Source organism: Carettochelys insculpta, chromosome 15 (assembly GCF_033958435.1).
Source record: "Carettochelys insculpta isolate YL-2023 chromosome 15, ASM3395843v1, whole genome shotgun sequence".
NCBI classification, from domain to species: Eukaryota; Metazoa; Chordata; order Testudines; family Carettochelyidae; genus Carettochelys; species Carettochelys insculpta.
In genome coordinates, this window is record NC_134151.1 from 34,993,874 (window position 1) to 35,021,273 (window position 27,400).

A 27,400-nucleotide genomic window follows, 5' to 3' on the forward strand; every position below is an offset into this window, starting at 1 on the left:
GGAGGACCGACCGGCCCCATGGCGGGCAAGACGGCGGACCCCGCAACACCACACGGCGGCGACGGACCCCCAGCTGCTGGCCATCCATCGTCGGCAGCTGGAGGTCGCGGAGCAGTGTCTGTGGGTGGAGCAACGCCGCCTCCACCTGCAGGAGCGGGCGCTGGCCTGGCACCAAGAGGCATGGGGGGCCTACATGGAGACATTCAACCATCTCGTGGACTACCTGGCCCCCCGTGCCGCGCTGGCCGCCGCAGCGCCCGCCCTGCCCGCTCCACCCGCAGCGCCACCCGCTGCTCCGCTCGTCGCCGCGCCGTCCGCCGTCGCCCTACCACCCGCCACCGAGGGCCGGACCGCCGAGGGACACCTGGGGCCAGCTGAGACTCGCTGGACGTATCTTCCGGTCCGCCCGGCCCCCAGCCAGCCCCGGACAGGGCTGCGGCCGAGGTGAGGCTCCCGGCCACCCACCCCCAGTGCTGGACTTTAGGGGCGTGGGGCATGGGATGTGCCCCCCCGCCTTGTATATAGTTAATTTCCACAAAAGGGCTATGATGGACAGTTTCATTTATATTTGTGCCCCCCTTTGTCCCGTCCCCCCCATGTAAATAGTTCTCCCCTTCCTTATCATCCCTGGTTTTCTTTTTATTGAACGACAGACCCATATTATTATATGCAAACTTTTTTATTATTACTGTTTTATTTGTACAGATTACTTTTGTTAAAGACGTCTTGTATATAGTTTGTTCTTGTTTTAATTATAGTTACAAAAAAACAGTTCTAAAAGAAAAACCAGTTTAATTTTAGCCACAAGTGCGTGCTGTCATTTGTACAGGAGAAGTGCGGGGGGGTGTGCTGTTGGGAGCTCCGTGGTGTGGGCGTAGGGGCAGGGAGTGTTGTGGAGGAAGGGTGGGGGGCGGAGTGGGGGGCCTGGCAGAGTTCACCCCGCGGCCTCCTCGAAGTGGGCCCGCAGGGCCTCCCGGACCTGGGTCCCTTCGGGGTCCACCTGCCCAGCCCTGAAAAAAGGCCTCCCCCTTGCTCTCCACCAAATTGTGCAGGGCGCAGCAGGCACCCACAATCTGGGGGATGTTGTTGGGGCCCGCATCCAGGCGGGTGAGGAGACATCTCCAGCGCCCTTTGAGGCGGCCAAATGAGCGCTCCACCACCTGGCACGCGTGGTTCAGGCGCTGGTTGAAGCGCTCCTGGCTAGCGGAGAGATGGCCCGTGTACGGGTGCATGAGCCAGGGCCGGAGGGGGTAGGCCGCATCTGCGATGACGCAGAGGGGCATGGTGGTGTCCCCCACAGGGATCTCCCGCTGGGGGATGTAGGTCCCCACCTCCAGCCGGCGGCACAGGCCCGAGTTCCGGAAAACCCGGGCGTCGTGGGTGCTGCCAGGCCAGCCCACATAAACGTCCTGGAAATGGCCCCGGCTGTCCACCAAGGCCTAGAGGACCACTGAGTGGTAGCCCTTGCGGTTGATGTACCGTCCTCCACTGTGTTGCGGGGTGCGGATGGGGATGTGAGTCCCATCCAGAGCCGCGAAGCAATTCGGGAAGCCCAGCGTGGCAAAGCCCACGATGGTGGCATCTGGGTCCCCCAGCCTCACGAGCCTGTGGAGGAGCATGGCGTTGATGGCACGCACGACCTGCAGGGAAAGCACATGGGAGAGCACCAATGAGGGGTGAGCAGGGTGTGCGTGGCCCAGCCCTGCCCAGCCCTGCCAGGGCTCCCCTGCCCTCCCCCCACCCCCGTGGGTCCTCTTACCTCCATAAGGACAGCCCCGACGGTGGCCTTGCCGACACCAAACTGCTGTCCCACGGATCGGTAGCTGTCTGGAGTGGCCAGCTTCCAGACAGCGATGCCGACCCGTTTCTCCACTGGGAGGGCACGCCGCATGGCAGTGTCCTGGTGCCTGAGTGCGGGGGTGAGCCACTGGCACAGCTCCATAAATGTCTGCCGGCTCATCCTGAAGTTCCTGAGCCAGCAGTCGTCGTCCCACTCCTCAAGCACCAGCCGCTCCCACCAGTTGGTGCTGGTGGGGTAGCTCCACAGGCGGCGGCGTGTGAGGTGGTGGGGGTCGGGGTGCTGCAGGGTTGGGGGTTGAGCCCTGCTCCCCTGGGGGCCGCTCCTCCTCCGGTGTGGCAAGGAGGTGCTCAGCTGCCTCCCGCATGGCATGGATCTGGGCGAGACCTGCTCCTGCCGGGAGGGCTGGGTGGACCTCTGGCTGCTGCTGCTGCTGCTGCTGCTGCTGGGGGTCCGTGACTGCGTCGCCCGAGGTCTGTGTGCCTATGGCTCTTCAGACTGCGTGCTGTGCAGGCTGAGTGTGTCTGGGAGGGGCCCTTTAAGGGAGCGGCTAGCTGTTGTCCCAGAAGTGCTAGTCCGCCCTGTGACCCTGTCTGCAGCTGTGCCTGGCATCCCTATTTTGATGTGTGCTACTTTGGCGAGTAGACGTTCCCTCGCTGCGCCTATTTCGATGTGGTGCTGCGCAACGTTGAAGTTGAACATCGACATTGCCAGCCCTGGAGGACGTGTAGACGTTATTCATCAAAATAGCCTATTTCGATGTCGCTACATCAAAATAAGCTACTTCGAAGTAGGCTTCACGTGTAGACGTAGCCTTTGTCTCCACTTCCCACCCATGCACAATGTAGGTCATGGTAACATTACATCTCACTCTGTTTTATTGTACCTTTGTCCCGTTAGGGCCTGATCTTTGGGGGTGTTGAACAACACCTATGGCCCCACTAACCTCAAGTCAAGCTGGGTTGGGGGCTCAGCACTGTTAAAGATCAGGCTATTGACTCTTGTATTGGACCTCTGTACCAGTGCAGGTTTATCTCCATTCTGCCCCTCACTTTTTGAACCATTTGCAGCCCTGGATTACTCACACCTCAACCTTTTTGCACTAGGTCACATCTTGAAACTCAAACTCTTTGCATTATTGAAACCCGTGAACCTCTAATGCTGTGCGACGTTGCACCCCCGGCCTTTGAATTACTGCAAGTCCTACACCCCTCGCCCTTTGCACTCTTGCAACCCAGGCATTCCTGACTGTACTCTCTGGCATTCTGGCCCTTCCCGTTACACACCTCCCACACTCCTTGCTTTATTGCATCCCTTGCAACCTCAGCAGCTCGCCCAACACCGGCTTGTATGCGCAGCCGGGCGGGAGGGCAGTACCGATCTCACCTCTTACCTCTGTCCCTTCCCTACCCGCGCCCCCGTCTAATTCTTTGCCCCTAGTTCACTAACAGCGATGCAGCTCTAAACTCGGACGGGCAGGCTGGAGCCGGTCGGTACCATTCACCCTCGCGGGGTGGGGGCGGAGAATGTTGAAGCTGCCAGCTGGGCCCGGGACTCGGAGGCCGGCCCGGTGGGTGTGGCCAGTAGCGGGGCGGGCTGCTCCGTGAGCAACCCCCCTCCCGCGGTGGGAGTGGTAGCGCCCGCCCCCCGGAGCGGAAGTGCTGGAGTTGCCGCTGGCTCCGGCTCGCCTCAGCGCTGGCGCGCGGGGAAAGTTGGGTGGCGGGTCGGGCTCGGCGGCGGCTCCGATGCGGCGGAAGCAGAAGCGGCTGCTGCAGGCAGTGGGGCTGGCGCTGGCCGTCCTCGTCTTCCTGCCCAACGTGGGGCTCTGGTCGCTCTACCGGGAGCGGCAGCTGGAGGGCGGCGCGCGGCCGGCCGGAGGGGAGGCGCAGGTGAGCGGCGGCCGGAGGTCAGCGGCGCCAAGTGGGGGTGGGGCAGTGGGAGCTGAGGCGAGAGTCTCCTATAGCGGGCGGCGACAGTAGCTGGCTCCATAGGGCTGGGGTGAGAGTCCCCTGTAGGGTCTGGGAGTAGTAGTGGCTCTGTAGGGCTGGGGTGAGTCACCTTGGGGGTGGGGCAGTGGCTTCCTTTATAGGGCTGGGGTGAGAATAGCCAATGGGGGTGGGGCAGCGGCACTCCCTGTAGGGACCCGAGTGAGAGTCACTTATAGGGGCATGGGGCAGCAGCACCTTCTGTAGAGCTTGGGTCAGGAATCACCGACAGCTGGGTGGGGGCAGTGACGCTTCTGTGTTGGGACAAGTCATCTTTGGGGTGGGCAGGGGGGACAGTGGTGCCATCTACATGGGCTGAGGCAACACACCCATGGGGGGGGGACAGTGGCACCTTCTGTAGCGGCTGGTGTTAGAGTCACCTGTAGGGCCATTTGGGACAGCGGTGCCTTGCCATACGGGCTCTGAAGCAGCAAGCTTTGAGGGAGGGGAATTCTGAGCCAGAGCAGCTTGTTCCTATGTGGAGCAGAAGGAGGCACCTGACCCCTGGTGTGGGGTGAGAGTGGGGAGGAGGGGAAGCTGCTGCCCCATAAGGGAGGTTCCTTTATAGGATATATGGATGGAGGAGGCAGACTGGTGGCTGCTGGTGTGAATCTGGAAAGGGGCTGATGGGATGCTCTGCTTTCTTGACTCTCCCTATGGGTGCTGTGGATGATGGAGCTGTCCCTATCTTTCTCTGCTCCCTTGAAAGGAGGCAGTGTCTCCCTTATGGAGCAAGGGTGACATAATTGGGTTTCGTACCCTTACCATACCCCTCTGTAGCCTTCCTAGAAAGGTGGAGACTGGGGGAAGAATACACATTACCTGCCTTTCCTAGCTCTCCTTGTAGAGGAAAATGGGGACGATGAGGGCTAGCAGTGGACTTCTGGTGCCTCTATCCCCATATCTCTGGAAGAGTTGGAGAATGGGGTAGGGTCATTTGAATAGTCACTTCCATCTTTGGGAAGGAGGGGAGATGGGGTGACATTCACCCTTCAGAGGAAGTGGCAGTATTGAGGGGGAGAGCAGGTACTCCTTTGTTCTTAGTGATGTTTTGATTAATGGTTTAGGGTGTCTTAAGTACCTGAAATCTCAGTATCAGAGAGGTAGCCATGTTAGTCTGTAGCTTCCAGAACAACACGAAGTCTTGTGGCACCTTATAGACTAATAGATATTTTGGAGCATAAGCTTTTGTGGGCAAAGATGCATGAGTAGGGGGAGGTGGTTTCAGAGGGGTATTTAAAGAGTGGGGTCCCAGTAAGAGGGAGGGCCAGAGCTGACAAGTTGTACTAGAGGGGATGATGGAGTTGTCAGCTCTGGCCCTTCCTCTTACTGGGACCGCACTCTTTAAATACCCCTCTGAAACCACACCCCCACTCATGCATCTTTGCCCACAAAAGCTTATGCTCCAAAATATCTGTTAGTCTATAAGGTGCCACAAGACTTCGTGTTGTTCTTGAAATGTCCATGTCAGAGTAGCTTCATCTGGCTTGAGTGATGCTCCCTCTCTTCTTCATTGTATTAGTCTGAGTTCCCTTTTGTGTCCCATTCTTGGTTTGTCTTTGTGTCATTAAGAATGGCTGGGACTTAAGGAGCATGAAATATCTCTCTCTCTCTATCAGTTCAGCATCTCTATTAGAAGGTATTCTTTGTTCAGAATCACTTATGCTTTTAGTTGTCTAAATCTTTATCTCCTTGCAGATTTGCCATTGCAAGTGTGCCATTGAGGTGTAGGAACTTAGACTTTTAGGTGCTCCTTAGGGAGGGAGAGATATCTCTCTCTAAGGAAGACTCAAACTGGAGATTATCTGTTGCCTCCCAAAAACAAATAATTTTTTTTTCAGAATTAAGTATCTGTTAGAAACCTTTCCAATACAATATATTCACACAGGCATGTTTATAAAGATATCCTTATGTATTCTTAGGATAACAGAGGGGACCTCTCTATGTCAGCTAGTATAAAACACACTGTGGTGCATGTATGTGCTATGACTTCTGAAATCTGCAGTTTTAAAGAAATATTCACAGTGAATATTACATGCTTGGAGTTCTTACTGCTTCTGCCTTATATCTGCCCTTCAGTGATATGCAATGACTTTTTGTAGCGCTCTTTTGATGATAAAAAATAGGTTAAACTGGATATTGCTCTATGCCTTCACATAATTTAGTATTCTGATAAGAGGGGAGAGATGTAAAATCATGTGACCTGTCAGAGAATGTGTGGGAGAAAAAGGGAAATGGCTTTTGTCCAAAAGAGTGTTTATAATTTCTGACTTGGACATGAGTTATTTCTAGCTAGGATTTTTAAAGGCTGAAAATGTGGTGAGAATTATCCTAAATTGTGTTTTTATTTGAATTTATACGAATCATCGCTGTGGAACTGCCTTAATTTTGAACTAGTAATGAGAATGAATCTCCTGTGAGGTGGCCTGCTGTTACAGTCGAGTTTATATTCTGTATCTTATTGTTAACATTGTTAACATTTTAACACCTGTTTGATATATGGCAAAAGTTTCACCATAATTTGACCTGCCTTTAATTTTGATTGTAAACTGTACAGGCCAGAAACTATAGCCTACTGTGTATTTGGAAAGTTTCTAGGATAGTTTGGTTGCTCTTGGGCTATTACTATTTAACTCTCAATAGTACCTACAATGTTCTTGTTGCTTTAATGGGAAAAAATATTATCTTTGTCTTAAGGTGCTCAGTAGTAGTAGGCATCCTTCAGTCTGCATAGACTGTGGATCGCGCCCTTTAAAGTTTCAATTGAGGACTTCATTTACAACATGTATTGTGACTATAAAGACCCACACGAGAGTGACAGTCCTTGCTGCATCTCTTGCAGATGTGGTGGGTGTCTGGCAAGTCCTTAGTGTGCTTTCTGTGCTCACAATCTTACTGTGTTGTTCCAGGCACTAAAAATATAGCTCACCTAAAATCTATTTTCAGTATAGGAAAATAAAAGGAAAGATACTGAATATATTGAGTAAAAGGCTGCATAAACTACTTACAGTACAAAATAATCTTTTACGTAGATAATCTCTGCAGCTGTTTAAATCAAATCACAAAATTATAGGGTTTTACATCAAGAATGAGTAAAATTAGGCACATGTGTAAACTGTGTAGTGTCATGCCTTGAGATGATAATTTCTTGCAGTGAAAACAGGCTTTATCCTGGAAGCGAAAGTTGGTTATATTGGCACAAATAACTGCAGATGCAATGAAATGAAGACAAACAACAATGTTGTGTTACTGTCGTAGATTTATCCCCTAACTGATTAAGAAGCCTTATTGGAACAAGGGTGTCTCGTCTGATTTTTCTTTTGGCCTCTTCCCCTCAGAGCTGATAAGTATTCGTCATTTGGTCCTCTTTATTAATCTGCTTCCAGTTTGTAAGTCAGGTAATCTATATGGAATTCTTCAACGCTGTCATCTGTACAGGAGCCACACCAGATAAATGAATTGTTAACAGCAAAACTTGACTTTTTAGAAGACTGTACTCCCCCAAAAGCTGCAGGCAGAAGTGGGGAAATATGTACCTGTTTTTATCTTTAATTTTGGCTTTTCATGTAGTCTCATTTTATAAAAAGACTTAATGGAATATGAAATGCCTTTAATGTTACATGAAATTGAGCTGTTCAGTAAAACCTGCCTATCTCATTCCCTTTTAGGTAGCATATAATGTTTACTGCTGTCATTTGATTTTTTTTTTTCCCCCAGAATAACTGCACAGAAAAAAAATGCAAAGAAACAGTTGGATTAACATATAAAAAGCAGTTCCTGGAATGCAAAGATGCAATATCAGTAACTTAAACTTTGAAATGTGCTAGGGATCTGTCTGGTTGTTTTCCTTGTTCGGCCTTTTATCTTTAGCAGAGCAACAAATTAATAGAAAGGATTTTACTCTGTTTAATCTTTCTAGTGGCTGATAACTGTATCAGAATTAAGTATTCAGGAACCATGTAAATATGTTCTAGGAAAGATTATGCTAAACGGTTTCCACATAAATGAGTAGGCAGCTAATCATTTATATATTTGCATGCTCAGGTGGAACACGATTCTGGTTGAAAAGAATATTGATGTAATAAAACAGATTAGTTCTGCTGGCATTCATTTTTTTTCCCCATTTTACTTGTTTTGGAGCTTTTAATATAAGCTTCTAGTCTGCTGTAAGAAGACAGGTCCATAAGAAGTCACTGGCTTTGCAGATGTTGGTGATATTGATATAATGAGTCATACTTTACAACTGCCTGTGCAGAAGCATTTTTATATCATTTCTGTTTAGTAATTATGCCAATATAATAAACTAAGATGTTTAGGGCTTCTCTGTCCCTTGTTATATGTACCAGTGCCAATGGGTGGGTGGGGAAGATTTAACATAAGAACATCAAGTGGAAACTATATAACTTACAGGTGTGTTTTACCTCTTCTGTTGACAATGTATAAACCTACTGGTTCATTAGGTTTTATCTTCTATCCTCAAAATTTATATCCAGACTAGTATGCAATGTTAGGATACGTTGTAGATTGTATGTATTGGTCTGTTTTTCCTCACTTAAGCAAATGTATGGTAGGTCAAACAATGTGTGCTGCAGACTGAAATGTTTCCCAGCCATGAGCATAACTGCTGCTTAGATTAGAAGCAGATATACAAGTAGAAAAATATAGTAATATGCACCTACTAAAAACAAAGTACAGCTGAACCCTAATAATCCACATACAAAATAGTCTCTAGCACATGAAAATGAGGTTGCTATTTTCTCAGTAATAACTTGAAGTCTTTCCCCATCACTGTCTCCTCCTCTTCCTCATCAATAATCACGGGCTCAGCGCCTGTTGGTGTCTGATGCCTCCCTTACTATTTCCTTCCCTTTTTCCCTGTCCAGTGTGGAGTGGCTTAGTTTCTGTAGACTAGCCCTGCACCACCCTACTGTATCATCTACCCATTCTCTATGGGTTCTGCCTCTCCTAGTCAAAATGTCCATTATGCCGAATAGCAGGGTCTTAATGTTTCATTTGTTGTTCATTCTGCAGATATGCCCAAATAGCTGTAACTTGAGTTGTATAACCTTCTGCAGTAGGTTCTCTTTCAGCTGTATCTTCCCATATAATTCCTCATTGGGGACCTTCTGCATCCATTCTATTCTCAGGATCTTTCTATTATGACTCCTCTCGAATGTTAATATCCTTGTCTTCGAATCTTTCGTTGTCACCCGGTTGTCGCATCCATACAACATGCTGCTGAATATGCATTTTCAGGATGCTCAGCTTCATTCCTAAGCTAATCACTTTGCTTTTTCTAGATCTTATTCATCACCTTCAAACTCGCTCTTGCTTTTGCTATTCTACTCACTATTTCCTTCTTATCATCTAGGTCATATATTATGTTGCTTCCCATATGTTATGTTAGTACTCCTGCGTTCCCTGGTTTAATCCCATCTATGCAGATCTTCCTTCCTATTGCCTTATGTCCAAATACCATTGTTTTTGTTTTACCAATGTTCATACTCAGTTCGTACCACTTTTCTTCCTTGTTTAGCACCTGCACCATTCTCACTAGCTTCTCTTCACCTTTTTCAGTTGTAACTATATCATCCACAAACCTCAAGTTGTTGATTCTCATATCATGCACAGATATCCCTTCTACCTTTTCCTTGATCTTGTCCATCGCACTCTCTAGATGTGTGATGAAGATACTCAGCAATATTGGATCTCCTTGTCTCATAGCTCTGCTCATTCTAAACCAACTTCCCAACTCACTGCACATTCTCACTGCTGTCTCCTCCTCATCACTGATATCCTTCAACAACCATGTCAGTCTATCCACTTCATGTGACTCCAAGACCGCCCAAGTCGCTATCTTGTCTGTACCGTCAAATGCCTTCTGAAAATTGGCGAAGCAATAGTAGATGTTCTTGTTCTTTCATCGAGTTTTCTCCACTATCAATCATCCTGCCAATATCTACTGTATGATACTTCTATCTTTCATGAATCCCGCTTGCTCGTCCACTAGATGTTCTTCTGTCTGCAGTCTCAGTCTCTGTCAGTATCATCATTAGCACCTTGCCTAGATGACTCATTAGGGCTGTAGTTCTTGCACTCCAATGCACTTCCTTTCTTGTATATTGTTACTAGCACAGATCCTCTCCATTCTTTAGGTGCCTTCACTTCTTTCCATGCTTTATCACATAGTCAGTGTATTTCCTGAATCATACTTTCTTGTCTGTATTTGATCATCTCTCCCATAATCTTATAATTTCCAGGGCTTTTGTTGTTCTTTAGTCATTTCACTGCTTTTTCTTCCTACTCCTTCAAAATTTCAGTCTCACTCTTGATGCTTGGCAGAGGTATTTATCTCTATCAGTTCTTCTTTCAATCGCTCTGAGACACTTGGGTCCAGCTGTGCTTTGTACAGATTGGTGCAATATCTTGTCCATCACTACACAACCTTCTCCTTGTTCATGAGCACTTCATCTTTCTTGTCTTTGATCTCCATCTGCTTTGGCTGCCACTTCCTATTAGTATTCTTGATCATCTTATGCACCTCCCTAGTCTTACGCTTACTGTAATACCTCTCTATCTTCCCACTACTTCTCTAATTATTTCACCTTATCATTTCTGGCTGCTTTCCTTGCCTTGATGCATTTCACTCTTTGTTGCTGTTCACCCTTTTGGAAACATCCCTTCTGATCTTCAGCGCTCTCTTCTTTTGGACCAACTTCAGTGTCTCTTGCATAATCCACTTTTTACTGATCTTGTGTTCTTCTGGACCAGTCTGCTCAGTTGCCTTTTTCTATCTCCATGGCTATCCCTTCAACTCTCTCATCTAGGTCTTTCACTGTGGCTGCATTCCTAAATCTTCTCTTCAACTCCCGCTCTGTACGCATTCCCTGTTTCTTCCTCGCCTAGCCTTGCCATGTCTCGTCTTTTCTTAAAATGTGTCTTATACTTTCTCTTGAACTTCATCTTGATGTTTGCGATCACTAGACTGTGTTCTGAGTCTATATCCACTCTATGGGAAGTTTGGCCCTGCTGTATTGATGTTACCCATCTTCTTCTTATCAAGATCCTAGCTATCATGTTCCTGTCATTCGGTCACCATGTCCGTTTCCTACAATCCTTTTGTTGGAATTTCATGTTGCAGATCACCATCTTGTGCTCCATAGCAAATACTAGTAGTTTCTTGCCTCGTTTGTTTCTTTCTCCGTATCCAAACCTTCCCATGACTCCCTCCCAACCTTCGTTATCTGTTCTTTCCTTTGCGTTCCAATCTCCTATGAGCAATACATCTCTTCAGTATATTCTCTAGGATCTTTGTCTTATCTTTATAGAATAGCTCGGTCTCTTGCTTTGTACTGTCCAGTGAGGGTGCATAGGCCTGAATGACTGAGATATTCAACGGTTTTGCTTCGAATCTTGCTGCCATCATTCTTACACTCACTGGTTTGTATCCTAACAGTGCTCCTCTAGCTCTTTTGCGAAGAAGGAATCCGATTCCCGCCTCATGCTTTGTGTTCCCCAACCAAATAACTTCACAATCACACACCTCTCCTGATGCCATCCAGCTCATCTCCACCAGTCCAAGTATATTGCATCAGTATCTCTCCATCTCCTTTTGAAGCAGCTCTAACTTTCAGTTGCCCAGAGTTTTTCAGACACTCCGTATTTCAATTGATAGTATATGTGTGTTGTAATCTTCTTTTGGTAGCCAACTTATCAACCCAACCCTAATTGCTCAATTGGTGCCTCGGACCTTTGTTTATCCAGACAATGTAAGAGCCGGCATCTTTTATCAGTTAGTCATACTGGCATCAGATTTAATTTATATTGTTGTTTCATAATCAGTGCATCGACACTCATCTGGCCAATCCTCCTCCTTTACCTAGGCTGGGACTGGCGTGGAACCCCGAGAAGCTTCATGGTAGAGTTCATCACTTTCTGGTTTGCAGAAATTACCGCTCCATGTTGGTGGTCCTCCTGCTGGTGCAGGTTATTGAGGTGGTTCTTCTGTGTATTTGTTAGATGATGTACTATTGCATCTGACATGTTTGCCAAAACTTAAAATCTGACAATTTTAAAATGGGTTTCTCCTTCACTCTTAGGGATGGGATGTTCTGCTTGTGGTGTGTGAGGAAGGGTAGGATAGCTGAAATGCTTCTGTTGCATGCAGTGCTGGAGAACTGTGGGTGTTATCCACATGGATTTGTGGGTTGTTGATTCATGCTAGGTAAATGCTTGCACAGAACTAGTCTTCTAATGGTCTAAATTGTAATCCATCATCCTTTGGTAATAGTCACCAGATTTCTGCTCTCTGCATCGTGTATCGTAAGGGGAATATAGGGGTTTTAAAATGCTCTTTTTCCCCCTTATAATTTGTATAGCTTATAAATTCTCTCTGGGAATTTTTAGACAAAAACTTACTGTTTGGCAATTTCTGAGTAACACATAAAAACCGTGAGTATTATTATGAAGTAGCTACTGAGGAGAATAGCCAGCCATTATCAAATAGTATGGTTTCTTTACAGAGCAACCCTTTAGCTGGATGTAACAGTGATATTTACATTAATTTATATGTACTGGTTAGGGTGACCATCCATCCTATATTTGGGACACCAAAAAGGCATTCTGACCTATTTTTAAAAAGGGACTCATTGTCCCATATGTGGACTGTCTCCCACGCCCTTTTCCGCCAGCAGCTGCCACTTCACTGAGCCTCAGAAAAGTGCGGGGGAGCGTGGGCAGCTGCTGCGTCTTTGCCACTTCTCTGGGGCAGGGCTGGCGGCTACCACTTCCCTGGGCTCGTGTTGGAGAACTGGTGGCTGCCACTTCCTTCCCAGGTTCCTGGGGCTTGACAGAGCTCGGAGGAGCCACTCTTCCCCTGCATATCTCCTTATCCTATATTTGGGACAGGGAGATATGGTCACCCTAATACTGGGGAATTATTGAAATCCCATTTATTATTCAGTTTGTTACTCTCTTCTGTTAGCACAAATCAGTAAAACACATTTACCTTCTGATTAAAAAAATAAAGCAGTCATGTAGCACTTTAAAGACTTAAAAAGAAATGTATTAGGTGATGAGTTTTCATGGGGTAGACCCACTTCTTCAAATGTGAAGATACAGACTAACATGACTACCTCTTTGTGACTATTTACCATCTGATAGTTTGACTATTTTTATAAATTATTTATGAAATAAACTTATTTATAATTGAAAAATCTATCTGTAAGTAAAAAACCTTCTCTGGTGAGTTGGGGAGACTAAATCATGCATTTTAGCAAAACTTAGGCTTTGACTTTGAGGTTTGCTACAGTTGCAAAAAAGGGCTTCCAGTTGTGAACTGAAAATGAAGTGGAATGTTGTCTTTCTGTGTTTATAGCCCCAAAACAGTGCTACTGTTGTTGTTGGTGTCTGTCAAGAAGCCACAAAGTAAAATTTAAGTGGCCCTGCTATTGCAAATCCTGAGCAGCGGTGAAACTGTCAAGAATTGTCAATTTCATGCTGCTGGGGCAGGCTATAAGCAGAGCCCTCTGCAGATACAAAATTGTTATCTGCATCTGCAAGAATGATCTGGGGATATACATATCTAAATCTGTGGATGCGGATGTCAACAAAACGGGGTTCTAGATACAAAATTTGTATCCACAAATATGAGCCATTGATATCCGCCTCCACAACAGTGGATGTATATGCCCTGGATAAAAATCAGATGTCCACAGATTTACAGGACTCTGTAAGCATTAGCAGTGGAGCTGTTCACAGGGGGAGATGACCTAAGACACAGTAGTTGGGTGATGGGAGGGAATAGCTGACACATTGTTGTATTACAGCAGCTGCATGTGTGTAGAGGGGGGGAAAAGAACTTTCTCAGCTAATGGGGAATAGAACTTTGAATTGATCAGATACTTACTAGCTGAAGTCTGACATGGAAGACCTTGAGTAGGGTCTGAAGTAATGTCCAGCATGCATCCTAACTACTCGGAGCTGTCCTAAATCTTGTGGAGATTCCGTCACTGCATATTGTACCTCTGTACTTTGGTAGAGCAGGATCTGAGACATTTCACTTGTAGCCAAGTATTTTTACATCATGCTCATGGGGACTGAAGTCAAAGTACTACAGCAAAGCAAACCTGTTCTTAAGAATGACTGTTATTTTCATGTATGAGCTGATAAGCAAAGATACCTTATTTTAGCGTGATTGTGTAACACGGGGATTGTTGTGGGGCTGGACATTTTAAGTAGTGCAGATGCTTTATGATAGGGTGAGTAAAGTTTTGGCTATGTCTATGCAACAGTGATCCTTCAAAACAAGTTCTTCTGAAAGAGATTTTCTGAAAAAACTTCTTTCAAAAGATCGCGTCCACACACAAAGCAGATTGAAAGATCAGTCCGCTCCTTCAGTGAAGAGTGGCGCTACAGCCCCTGCTCTTTTGAAGGAATGAGCCAGAGATCAAAAAGTCTGGCACCATGAGGGTGCTCTTTCCAAAGAAGGGTCCTCAGAGCATCTACACATGCTCCCCTCCCTCCCCCCCGCCGCCCGAAAGAATCTTTTAAAAGAAGGCTCTCTTCCTGATCCGGGAGCAGAAGATGGCTTCTGGAAGAAGAGCTACATTCTTTCGATTTTTTTTTGTATGTGGACACTCCGCATGTTCTTTTGAAAAAGGACCAGATTTTGCGAAAACTTGCTAGTGTAGACCCAGCCCTTATGTTGGGCCCCACTTTTTGTCCTTAAATTGTCCTGAAGGGGGCCTGACGCCCACTCTGCTCACCCTTTCTCTATGACGTAATAAAAATGAGTTTTAATAGCTACAAGACTAATTTTTCACAGTTGGAAAAACTGTAGCTATCTCTGAAGTTACAAGGGGGTTTGGAACATCCAGTGGAGCTGAATCATCTGTGATAGCTGGAACCAAAACAGAATTTTTGACTGAGACAAGGGAGTGGAAAAATCTCACTTTTTGGGATTTCACCTTTCTAGTTTTGACATGCCGGATAACTTGTCTTATCTGGAAAAGGCATGTGGAAATAAGAGAACAGGTGGGCTGAATTCCAATGCACTTTATGTTGCAGGATCTTCAAGTGCTTACTTTTCTCTTACTCGGCTACCTCTCTGATACTTCTCTTTTTTTTTTTTTTTTTTTTTTTTTTTTTTAAGGTCCCTTCCTGTTATTAGAGACTCTACCTTGGTCTTTAGTCACTTTAAATTGACTCAGTGTGCCCCTTAAAAACTGCAGGGTCTTTCTGTCTTCTCTTTGCAGATGACTTTTTTTTTTTATTATGAAGACTGTGTGAAACTATTCTGATTTGAAACATCTGGGCAGCTTTCTTCATCATGTCACTGAATGCTGTATAATGTAGTAGTCTTGTTTTCTGTTTTTGCTATGAATATGGATTAGATACTGACAGGATTTATGTGCAACCAAACTTAGCTACAAATTCAAGTCCTAGATCATGATTGCCTCAACTGGGAGGCATGCCCCTCTAGATGGGCATGAAGCAATTCCAAGGGGGGCATGAGGTGACCCAAACCTCCCCCCACAGCCTGAAGAAAAAGCTGGCCTTTGCCATTTTACATGGGTGACCTTGTGCAGCCGCTATAAAAGCAGGCAGCCAACGAAGACCAACATGGAGCTAGCTACCTTCTGCAAAGGTGAGTGTGTGTGGGTTGTGGGAGGAGGAGGAGGATGGGCTTAGATGGGGGCCTGTGGATGCCTGGCTCGGGTGAGGGAGATGGGGTAAGAGTGCGGGGCCGGTGGTGCCTGGCTTTGTGGTATGGGAGGGGCTTGGGTGGGTGGCTCACGGGACTTGCAGGGCTCAGCCAGCTGGCTGGCTTGTGGAATTCACAATGCTTGGGCAGCTGGCCCTGGCATCTCAGGGTTCAGGCAGCTTAGGTTGGCAGTTGGCCCTGGCAGTGCAGGGTTGGGTGGTTCAGGCTGGCAGTTGGGTGGCTCGCCCCAGTAGTGCAGGGCTTGGGAGGCTTGGGCTGGCAGGCAGGTGGCTGGCTCCAGCAATGTGGGGCTTGGGGGGCTCATGATGGCAGGCAGGTGGCTGGCCCTGGCAGCGTGGGGCTTCAGTGGGCAGCTTGGGCAGCTAGCTTACAGCTGGAGCAGGTGGTTGGTGGGTGAGCCAGGCGCAGCTGTCCAGGTGGGTGGCCCAGGTGGCTAGTGGGTGGGTGGGTGGCTGGCCCAGTGGTGCAGAGCTCAGGCGGGCGGCTCTGGCAGCACGGGGCTCAGGCAGGCAGGTGGTTATTGCAGTCAACTGTGGTGGCTGGCATGGGGCTCAGGCAGCTGGCCAGCTGGGGCTGCACCAGACCAAGAAAACTATTTGTGCTTATTTTTAATTTTAAGTAGCATTTTTATATTAAGGTTTTGTTTTTGTTTTTAAATTATGAATTGAACTTTTTGTTAAGGGGGATTGGATGATGGTAAAGAAGAGACAGGGCAGGTGTCTTAAAAATCAAAAGCGTGGACGTGATGCTGAAAATTTTGGGAACCACTGTCTTAGATAGTTTATCAACACTTGTGGGTGAATGAACCATTGGAGACAGCTTACCATCAATGGCATTTCTTCAAATTATTATATCTACTGAACCTACATAGAATATAATGAATTGACCCCAAATGGTTCCTTTGAGACTTGTAATTACAAATTCTTATTGGAAGGAGGGTGGTAGTGTAGGCACAGCCTCTCTGTTACACAGCAACAAGCTACTTCAATAAAATGTTAAGACTACTCCCCACATTTGTTGACAAAACCGTACACTGGATAGGTTTGAAAACAATTTTATATGTAAGCTGTGTGTTAAAAATAAAGCTAATATATTTAAATGAACAAGTGTCATGAAAAAAGTTATTAAATCAACCATAGTACAGTAGGTAACAGTGAAGCCCTACAGAGTTTTCATGCAGGTACAGGTAGAACAATAACTTAACCAGAATGATTTTCACCGGCTGCCTGCTTTTTATAGTTTTTACATTCTATATACTTGTTTTCTTACATGCGCTGAAAGTTTTTTTTTTTTTTTTTCTTTTCATATGAGCATAATCAAAAATTCCATTGGTTTGGGTTACGTTAGACAGCTTGGGGAGGGGCCCTGCTAATTGCAGGGACAAAATTGCTGGGCCTGATGTAAAAGTTTGCTCACCCCTGCTCTAATTTATTCATGTTTCAAATCTGTGTTCCCTGTGGCTGGGAGGTAAGACAGATGTCACAGCAATCACTTATGCCAGTCAACTTTTTTTACATTTGTGGGGCTGAGTCTTTGAATGCATAGTATCTGTGTACTTCAAGGCACAGTAATGTCCCCCATTCAGTGCCCTTACCTTCCCATCTCTTAAAATTTTCTCAGTTGGCTTGTTGAAATTCATATTGACTTCAGAATTCATAGAATCATGGAACACGGGAACTGGAAGGGACCTTGAGAGTTCACCGAATCCTGTTCCCTGTCCTCTTGGCATCACCAAGCACCATCTGGACCATCCCTGATAGGTATCTATCTAACCTGCTCTTAAAAATGTCCAGCGACAGAGATTCCACAACCTCCCTAGGTAATGTATTCCGCTGTTTAAACACCCTGACAGGATTTTAAAACAAAACTGTAAGTCTGATGCTTAGGTATAACTACACCTTATAGGCCAGGAGAATATTGAGATGCTGTGTTGTTGGGGGCTGCTTCGCCACAGCTATTTGCTGATAACCCCCTTACTTAGGAACGGTGGAAGGAGATTGCCCACCCAGGAGTAAGTTATTGTCCAGCATTTTGCATATTTTCCCTCTCCACTGAGAAATAAAGAAAATGTGGTCAAATAGTTTAAATTGTTCTTGCTGAAAGCTAGCTTTTACTAGTACATTTATCTATAGCTAGCTAAGAGAATGTAATGTGGTGTTTAAAATGAAAGTATGTTGTGTACAATATTTTTTATTGGTGAGGTACTAGTTAGAGAAATTGATCTTCACGGAATCTGCATTATTTGTTGGTCTGGTGCCTATGTGGATGGAGCTGTTAATTTATGGGTTATGTGTGGAAAATGCAAAGGTGATTGTTCTTTGCTCAGCTGTATGTACATTCATGCTCTGCAGTTCAAAACACTAAGGCTGTGTCTACACTAGCATGTTCTTTCGAATAGTTTTCAAAAGGTGTGCCGCTTTCAAAAGATCCTGTGAAGCATCTAAACACAAAACACATTCTTTTTAAAGTAATTTTGAAAGAACACTGTGCTCCATTCATAATCACTCATTTCAGGAGGAGTGACTTCTTTTGAAACCTTCTTTTGAAAGAAGGCATGTGTAGACACTCCGCAGGCCGCTCTTTTGAAAGAGCAGTCCTCCATGGCACTGGCCAGCTGGCAGGTGGAGATGCCCCTGCCAGCACAAGCTGGGCTCTGTTGTCAGAGTGTCTGGTCACGTTTAAAGATGCAGGGACCCAGAAACCCTGTGACAGGAAGCTGAGAGTGTTCCAAGTGCAGGAACGCCACAAGCCTTCAGCAGCATGCTTGGCTGGTGATGCCAGAGCCCAGTGAGGCACCCCACTGGCCACGTGGCCAGGGTGCATGTCAAGGATCCTTCCCCACTCCATACTTGGAGTGCAGAAAGTGAGGCCCTGCAAAGACGTAAAAACACCTTGCCTGTACACAGGCTTTACTTTATGACTTTCCAGGGTCACAGATTTCTTAGAACCTGAAAGGTAGCCTCCTGTTCTTGGAGACCCCTTTCCCAGGCAGGCACACCGAGGAATACTCCCTGAGGGTAAAACTCCAACCCCACTCTCTCCTCCACAGAGGGTGTGAGAACAGCAAACCATAACTTAATAGCTGTGTGGTGGAAAGGCATGTACACAGACCCGTCTCAGGCACAGGTATCAGATTGTTTGATTAAAAAATGTGATTTATTCACAAAACAAGAAAAAATAAATCATGGGGTTGCACACAGAGAAAACTATTTTTCCGGGATTCAGCTTAAAGGTTACAGGGGGAAAAACACCAACTCAAACAACAACACAAAAGAGGGAAACCAGAGCAGCCAGTCCAACCACATTCAAAATAACCATAGCCTAATTGCATCTAACTATACATTTCCCTTTTACTTACACCTCTATGGCTGATTTTGCAACAGTCCATATATTTTTGAATGCCTCAGAGGCGTCTCCCCCCACCCACCCACAAGTCTTCCTCTGTTAGTCCAGGGAAAAGAAAGTCCGGAAAGCTGCAATTGTTCTCAGTGTAAACAAAGCTACTTCACTCCCATTGGCTCATCTGGGATTCAGGTTACCTCAGGAAGATTAACCCCTTACCTGCACTCATTGGTGACAGTACAGGACCCCCATGTTCCCCAGTGTCCTGCAATTGACCCACCATAGGGACCCAGGATGCCAGCCCAGGGGCTGAAAAAGAGGGCCCCCTCTTGGAGTGAGGGGGAGATTAAACACCTTCTAGGACTGGAGTGGGATGAGGAGGTGCTCTTCCCCACTAGTGGCCAGTGCTGGAAAGCCAAGACCTTTGTCTGTCGGCGGGACTCACCACCAGGTGTCCCACCCCAGCTGCCCTTCATGGCCGACCCAGGTAAGGTTTAATGGTGGTTCCCAAACTTTTTGGCATCACACCCCTCTTTTGATTTTTTGAGAAACCTTCATGCCCCCTGCCTCTTCTTTACCATCATCCAACCCCCCTTTTAACAAAAAAATTCAATTATATCAAGATTTTGTGTTTATTTTAAATTATTAAACATGTTATTTAAAATTAAAAATAAGCTCAAATAGTTTTTCTTGGCCCAAAAATTTAATAAACACATAATTTAACATCTCAAACAGCAGAAATGAATTTAATGTGAGAGATGATGCTGCACTTTCTTCATAAGTTGGGAAATCCTGGGAGACTGACTGTGGATCATCCAGGCTAATGGCACAGGCCCCACCTTGTAGGTGCCTGGTGCAGCCCCAGCTGCCTGAGCCCCGTGCTGCTGGGGTCACCTGTCCATGTGAGTCCTGGCTGTCCACCTGCCCAGGCCACCTGCCCGAGTCCCTTGTTGCTGTGGCCGGCCACTCAAGCCTCTGTACTCCCAGAGCCAGCTGCCCAAGCCCCGATGCTGCTGGGGCCAGCTGCCTGCCTGAACTGTGATCCAGGCACTACCAGCCCCCGATTTATCCTCTTGCCCCCTGTCCCCGAACCCACACTCACTCACCCTTTGCAGGATGTAGCTAGCTTCATGTGGGCCTTTGCCAGCTGCCTGTTTTTTATAGCAGCTGCACTGGGTTGCCCACGTGAAATAGCAGGGGCTGAGAGCTGGAAGCAAGGGCCACATCATTCATGGGGAGGGGTCACCTCACATCCCCTGTGGAATTTCTTCATGCTCCCCAGTTTGGGAAACCATGGTCCAGATCGACTGTCTGTCCACACTGTCGAAAGCTTTCATGAAGTCCATGTAGAGTGGTGCTTGTCATTCGATTCATTGTTCTATGATGCCCAAAGCAGGGGTTCCCAAACTTTTCAGCATTATGCCTCCCTTTTGATTTTTGAGAAACCCTTATGCCCCACCCACCTTTTTTTTTTTTTTTTTTTACCATGGGCCAACCACCCTAGCTGCGTGTGAGCCACCTGCCTGAGCCCCTCCCCTCCCCCAAAGCCAGGCACTGCCAGCCCCTTATCTAATCCTATCCTCTTCCTCTCTCCCCACCCCCGACTCTCTCACCTTTGTAGGAGGCAGCTAGCTCCATATGGGCCTTCACCAGCTGCCTGCTTTTTATAGTGACTGTACCAGTTCGCCCATGTGAAATGGCAGGAGCTGAGAGCTGGAAGCAAGGGCCGGCTCTTTCTTTGGGTGGAGGGTATGACTGTCTTGCGACTCTCCCCCCCCCCCCGAATTTCTTCATGCTCCCCAAACACCCCAGTTTGGGAAACCACGATCCAAAATGTTGCTATCTGGTCTGTGCAGGATTGTCCTCTCCTAAAACCTGCTTGTTCGTCTCATAGTTTGTGGTCTCTGGCATCTCTTGTTCATTCCAGGGTGAGACTGTTTAGTCCTTTGCTTGGAATGAACAGTTGAGTGTTCCCCTTCACTTTTCACACAGTGACAGATCTCTGGATTTAGGGTGTTTCACTAGCAGACCTTTTCTGTAATCCTTCGGAATCTCTTCTGTTGTCCATATAATTTTTAGCAAACTGTCTAGCTGGTCCACTATAACAGCTCTTTCTCCTTTTAGTACTTCAGGTGGAATATTATCAGGTCTTGCTGCCTTGCAACTTTAGATTCCTTATTGCCTTGTGGCCTTCCTCTTTTATAATTGCCCCAGTGTTGATACCTAGGGGTTCTTCTGGTTCTAGCTGTGGTGGGTTTGGTGGTGGTGGTCTGTTTAACACTTCTTCAAAATGCTCCTTCCATCTGGCTAGCTGTTCATCCACTGAGGAAAGCAGCTGACCATCTTTGTTTTTGACCGGTCTGTTTGGATTTCCTTTCCTTCTGCTCAAGACCCTAGTTGTATTGTACAGTTTTCAAGTCTCCTTGTTTAGATGCTGCCCCTGCTTTTTCTGCAGTCTTGTTTATTATGTTTCCCTTATCCCTGCAAAGACTTTTCTTTATTTCCCTGGCAATTTCATGGTATCTGGATGATGCAGATTGTTTCTGACCTCTAGTTTTTGCTTGGTTGGCTTGTTGTTTGACTGAAAAATAGAAGGCACTCATTCTCCGTGTCTGATCTGTGATCCATTACTTCCAGTTAGTGGGAGGTCACTCTAATACCACATCACGTTTCCACAATAGCTTCCTACATTGAGCTCCAGATTCCCTCCACAGTTTGTTCTGCTCCTTCTTCACTTTGGAGTGCCTCAACATGGTTGTTTTCGGTAATCTGGAAGGCTTCTTTCATTTCTTGTATCTTCACCTTCCTCACATCAAATCTGTTTCTTATGCTGGGCTGTCATTTGCTTGCTGCAAGTTTCATTTTGAGTTTAGCAGCAGCTAAGCGATGTCTGCTCCACACCTAACATGCACATCTTCCAGGGATTTTTGCCATCTCCTTCAAACTGCGAAGTGGTCGATTTGGTTTTGTGTACGATAGTCGGGTAACAGCCAAGTTGCTTTATGGCAATTTTTGTGTGGAAAAAGTGTGCCGCCAATTACAGGTTCATTAAAGGCACATGTGTCCGTGGAGTTCACCATTTTCATTCATCTGACCTAGATTATGTGCTCCAGTTTTTCCCTGCCGGTGTTATAACTGCCTACCTGGGCATTCATGTCTCCTATCAGGATCAGCATGTCACATGTGGGTGTCTTGTCAAGCACTGATTGCAGTTGTGTATAAAACTGGTCTTTCTCTTCTTCTGCTGTATTAGCTGGGGCATAACACATTGTGATGGTGACCTGCTGGAACTGGGATTCAAATCTGCCTCTGATCAGATGCTCTGATACTGGCTCCCACTCTATCAGACTTCTGGCAGCTTCTTTAGACAACAGAAGAGCCAACCCGGCTTCATGGATGTCATCTTCCTTCTGTCTTCCTGAATAGAAGGTCTCTCCTGACTGCAGCCTAGCCTCCCCAAAGGTGTTTCATCTGGCCTCTCAGATGCCTAGGATGGAGTGTTTGTATGCTTGCATACATCTCCCTAGTCCTCTGTGTTCTTATTTTATGTGCCAGTTGTCATGTGTTTATGTCAAAGCAGCTTGCTCTCTAGGGCCGTCCAGGGTCGACTAAGGGTCATCGGTATGACAGCGTCCTTTTGGGTTTGACTGTTGTGTGTCATATAAAGCCCTTGGTCTTCCCTGGACTGAGGTGATTTTGATTTTGAATGATGTAGAGGTTTCTGTAACGTTGTTTTTTTACAGGGATCAGTTATTAGCTTATCGCCCAACCTGAAGGACCAGGGAATTACTTTTTGTCTGGTCTCTACCTGTTGACTTGGGTGATCCTACCAGGAGCACCAGGCTCCTGCCGGCATAGCTCTGAGGGTCTGTGACACACACAAGCCCCGCCCCCCCACGTCAATGCAGTGATCCCGTCGAGCACCATAAAGGTGGTGAAAAGACATGAGAAATTGTTGATAGTCGTATATAAAAGATCAATAAATTATAATTTAAGTGGAAGATACTAATTGCATAAAAATCCAAGCTTTTCACCATACACTTAAAACAAAATGAAACAATCTGGAAGCTTAAATGATAGTTTCTTATTTATAAAAAAAAAAAAAAAATAGCAGCATCATGCTTAATGCAATGAAGTCATAGAACTGCAGGACTAGAATGGACTTCAGGCATCTAATCCAGACTCCAAAAGAATGGAACAGGGAACTAGCAGAGGCTGATTACGATACATCAACCTGCAAGTTATGAGTCCAGCACACTTCTGGACTGTTTTGTCTGCTTTTATAATTCAGAGAAAAACTAACGGTCCCCAATGTTTATTACTTTGTGACACCACTTCTTTTTAAAACATACCAGAGAAAATACTGCATGCTGAAACATGTGTTAATAATTAGTGGGACCAGCACTGCAGAACAAAATAGAAGGTGAAACGTTGTTCTGTGTGGAAAAGCTGAATGCGCAAAATATAGAACAAGGAATGTAGTAGTTTTTGAATTGGCTTTAAATGTGAAAGGAATAATGTAAAATGTAAGGTTTTTTTCTTGGAAATGGTATGTCTCTTGCAAGTCATTTAAGGTTTAACTTCCTGAGACACAATTTCCCCGAAGTTTCTTTTTGTAGATTTCTCTGCCTATTATATATTTGTTCCTTTTTATTTTAAAAAAAAATCTTTTCTGCAAATTTTGACTTTTTTTAACCTTTTCAATTAGTCATGATTTATACATGTGCTGTTTTTTCTTTTCCTTTTCTGTTGACATTGGAGTGCATATCAAGCCCTGGAAAAAGAGACTCCGGACTTCAGATTTGATAAAGGGAGCCATGAAAAATTCTCCTCTTTATTACACCATTCCCCATCCCCTCCTCTTAATGGTACTCAGTTAACATTCTTGCTTATACCTGCTTTGGATTTCTATTAACCCACAGGTGCCAATCATACTGAAGTATATCTAGCTGGTGTTCCTTCTTGTATGTACAAAAGCGGACTAAATTGAAATTCAAAGTTGAACTCTTGCCATCAAAGGTGAAAGACTTGTTCACTAACATGTGCTGGTACTTGTTGCCTGTACATCTCTCAAATACTGAATGGCTCAAAGCAGGTTTGTTTTTTTTCCTGGTAAATCATAATAGCCCCATATTTGTGTTAAAATGTTGTTTCTGTATTATTTCTTCCTTGAAACTTTTTTAATGGCAAATGTAGTTTTTCAATATAGCCTAAGTGAAAGGAAAGAAACTTGTGGTTGGAGAAGCCCAAGATTCAGATAAACTAGTGCATTTAAAAAAGCTTTTTACAAAAATCCTCAGACCTGCAGCAGTGTTGGAAGAAGGACTTTATGTGTCTTGCTCTTCTATGGATGCTAAAATGGGCATAATTATGTCCTCTACTGCAAGAGTAAGCAACTCAGTTATTTCTAGCTAAATTCAAGTTATGAATTCATTAGTTATGATACCTCTCTTGTACTAATTATCAGTGTGACTTGTCTACCTACAATTTTTTTATTCAGATCTTTTGCACATAGCAGCTTTTGAAGCTTTTTCAGATCTGTTTATAGTACATCATGTAGCTGTTGTCCATTCTGGCCAACATATGATCACTTATAAATAACTACAGCAATATTTAGGAATACAGAAATACATTTTCTGGGGTTGGATGGGAGGAATAACTACTTCATGAGAACTGTGGGAAAATAAGTAAGGGGAAGATGTACAATGTTCAAATAGAAAACATTTCTCACAAAGTAACTCCAGTTGGGAAACTTGCATAAGTTTAGACTGCTTTCTAACAGTTTTTCTGGGGCAAATGCTTGAAGAGTCCAATTTCTTGCAGACATGTGTACCCAAGAAAAACCCGAAACTTTCCGAGTATTACAGTAATCTGGTTTTTATATTGTTAGGCATACTCTGCCAGTAACAGAGAGGTAGCTGTGCTAGTCTGTACTCCAACAAAACAAAGCAGCAGAAATGTAACACTTTTTAAAGACTAACAAAATGATTTATTGAGTGATGAGCTTTCATGGGACAGACCCACTTCTTCAGATACTCCTGAAGTGCGTTACCATGGCCATGTGAGAGTTCGGTGCTGGCAGAAGGGGGTGCTGGCATTACAGAGGCCTTGTGGATGTGCCTCTGCTGGGTAGGGGAGTTTAGCCGGCAGAGGCATGTCCACACAGCCTCTGCAGTGCCAGCACCCCTTTCTGCTGGCACCAAACTCTCTTGTGGCTATGGTAACAAGCTTCACGAGTATGTAAACAAGCAATCAGCCATTTGCAATCCAAGAAGCTCACTTTGCATCACTCTGCTGGCAGGAGTGCTGAGCAGGGCTCCATGCAGACCCAGCCTCAAGGTTTTGTAATTCTTTTTTCCTTAAATAGTCTTAGTTCCAAAATGAGATTCCTGTGTCTGGTTTCCTCCTTAGCCTGTCAGAGGTGTAAAGGGTGTTGACCTCTAAATCTTTCCTTGTAGCTCCTTGTTTTGGACCAACAATAGTAGCAGAGTAACTATCTTCTTTCAGTGGAGCCAATAGCCTTGATGAGCCTCTGGGTGAGGCTGGAGCAGTGGGGGGAGGGAGGGAGGGCACAGGAGGGGAGTCTGTCTCTGCACCCCTGGAAGAGGCAGGGTCTGACCTCAGCACTACCCTGAGCATGTCACATGAGGTGCTAGGGGTGAGTTAAAGGGCTTGGGGATCTGACTTCTACCACTGCAACAATAGTGGCTGGGGCCCGGAGTCCTGGGCCCTTTTGAGTTGCCAGACCCAGGAGCAGCTGCCCCCTTCCTCTTCCTCCCCTCCCCCCCATCAGTGGCCCTGTCTGTTTTTCTTATTTGTGTGTCACACCTTAACAGTAATAGCTTGGCTTCTGTTGAATGTTATTGAATTCATTGACATTAGGTTCGTTATGAATTGGTTCATTGTTCTGGTTTTCCCTGCTGGTAATCTGTTTTTGAACAGCATTAACACTAAAGTGGTCTCTACAAAGGGTGGCCATTCCTGGACATAAAAAAGTAAAGGCTGTGGTCTGAAGAGTAGCAATAAAGCATTGATTCATCCCTTCCTCCCTCTCATATTGATAATTAAATGAAGCATAGATGTTTTTGTGTGCTTGCTCATTAGCAGTCTTTCTTGATGCATTATTAGGAAAAAAATGTGTGTAGATTCTAGCAATCTCATCGTCAGTAGACTAATGAAAATTTTGCTTCTGTCCTTGTCTTTTTTATATAAATGTATAAATTATATAAATCACAAATTTAGAGTGAATGAGTTCAGTGTGTGTTTTGCACATATACTCAATTCTGCTGAATTTATTCCCTTAGGATTGATTCCGTTTTCTGAATGAAGACAATCTATAATGTATTGCTTTGTTCAGTGGCTATGTAAACTATGTAATGAATCCTTGTGGTTTAGGTAGTCAATTTAAAAGGATGGGAATCACAAAAGGGCAGGGCATATTTTTTAAAAAAAGTCTAGATAAATTTGCTTCTAAAGCTTCAACTTAGTCTTTGAGCCACCCCTTAGGTATCCTGTGGCTAATGCAAGACACATCTGAAAGCTGATCAGCAATAGGGTGCTCTTATGCATAATAAAATATATTGCAACTTCGTAGTTGGAATTTATACTGGCTCTTAATAGTTATGCATATTCCCTAAATTGTATTAAACTCCTTACACAAGAAGGTCTCTTCTCCAAAGACCTTAAACTTTAAAGATGCAACCCAACAAGACAATAGAGGTTGAACATCTCTCGTTCGACACCCTCGGGACCTGACCTGTGCTGGAGGAGAGAATGTGCTGGACGATGGGAGGTCAATATTTTCTAGGACATTACCAACGTTTCCACTGCTTACTGGGCTCTTAGAAGACATTTACGGGTAAATTAAAGCTAAATAACAGCACAGAACACTAAGAGCCAGGACTGGTGGCTGGAATTAAACTTTATGGGACCATGGGACACTTGGCTACACCCATGGTAAGTGGTTGTCTGGGTACCTAAAATCATGCTGGATTATGGAGTTTGCCCAACAAGGGAGCTCTGGATTAGAGAGGTTCAACCTGCACAAGAAAAACAAAGTAGGTAAATGTGGTGGACAACAGTTGTAAGAAAATCTTTTTGCTTAGAGTTATCCATCTGTTTTGACAAGTTATTTCAAGACTTTTTTTTAAAGTTAAGTTTTCTTCCCCTTTGTCTGTAAAGCAGTGGAGAAAGCCTGCAGTGAGTATGCAAGAGATTACTCTGATCTATAGCCAAAATGGTGGAAACACTTAAACAATACTCTTCAGCAAAATATAAACTCTGTTACAGCTTTCCAGAAGACACTATTGCAGCTGAAATAGCAGTCACAAATGCTGGTTTGCAGTCCTAGAACACTGAACTTGGGAGGTAAGTGGTTTAGCTTGCAGCAGGAGTTAGTCAAAAGACAGAGGCTTAGCTAAATCCTCTCTATGTAGAGCTGCACTGTCATTTGGATCAGACTTCTCCAGCACAAGTTTTTGGTTCTTTGCCATCAGATTCTATTCACTAGCTCTGGCTTTCCCTTAGCGGTGATGGATTGCCTGTGGGAGA

The 27,400-nt window shown here is 45.4% G+C and overlaps 2 protein-coding genes across 3 annotated transcripts in view; one reads left to right on the top strand and one right to left on the bottom strand.

Annotated features, from left to right (window-relative positions):
- Window positions 1–835: 835 nt before the first annotated feature.
- LOC142021313 (uncharacterized) lies at window positions 836–2,421 on the bottom strand. The gene is made up of 2 exons (XM_075009962.1): window positions 1,760–2,421; window positions 836–1,640 (listed from the first exon to the last, which is right to left on the bottom strand). Exons 1-2 carry the CDS (start codon window positions 2,168–2,170, stop codon window positions 1,440–1,442), a joined length of 612 nt encoding a protein of 203 aa, XP_074866063.1. The 5' UTR covers window positions 2,171–2,421; the 3' UTR covers window positions 836–1,439.
- Window positions 2,422–3,442: 1,021 nt separating this feature from the next.
- Window positions 3,443–27,400, top strand: part of GALNT10 (polypeptide N-acetylgalactosaminyltransferase 10) — a 156,146-nt gene continuing 132,188 nt past the window's right edge. For both annotated transcript variants that reach the window (XM_075010128.1, XM_075010127.1), the window contains exon 1: window positions 3,443–3,687. In XM_075010128.1, coding sequence (XP_074866229.1) covers window positions 3,544–3,687 — 144 coding nt within the window. In that variant the 5' untranslated portion in view covers window positions 3,443–3,543. The remainder of the gene's footprint in view (window positions 3,688–27,400) is intronic.

What these genes read in the sequence shown, in the direction of transcription:
- LOC142021313 (XM_075009962.1), bottom strand. Translation starts at nt 2,170, where the DNA reads ATGCCATGCGGGAGGCAGCTGAGCACCTCCTTGCCACACCGGAGGAGG. An exon ending in TCGGGGCTGTCCTTATGGAG is followed by an intron (nt 1,641 to 1,759) that starts GTAAGAGGACCC and finishes CTTTCCCTGCAG; the next exon opens with GTCGTGCGTGCCATCAACGC.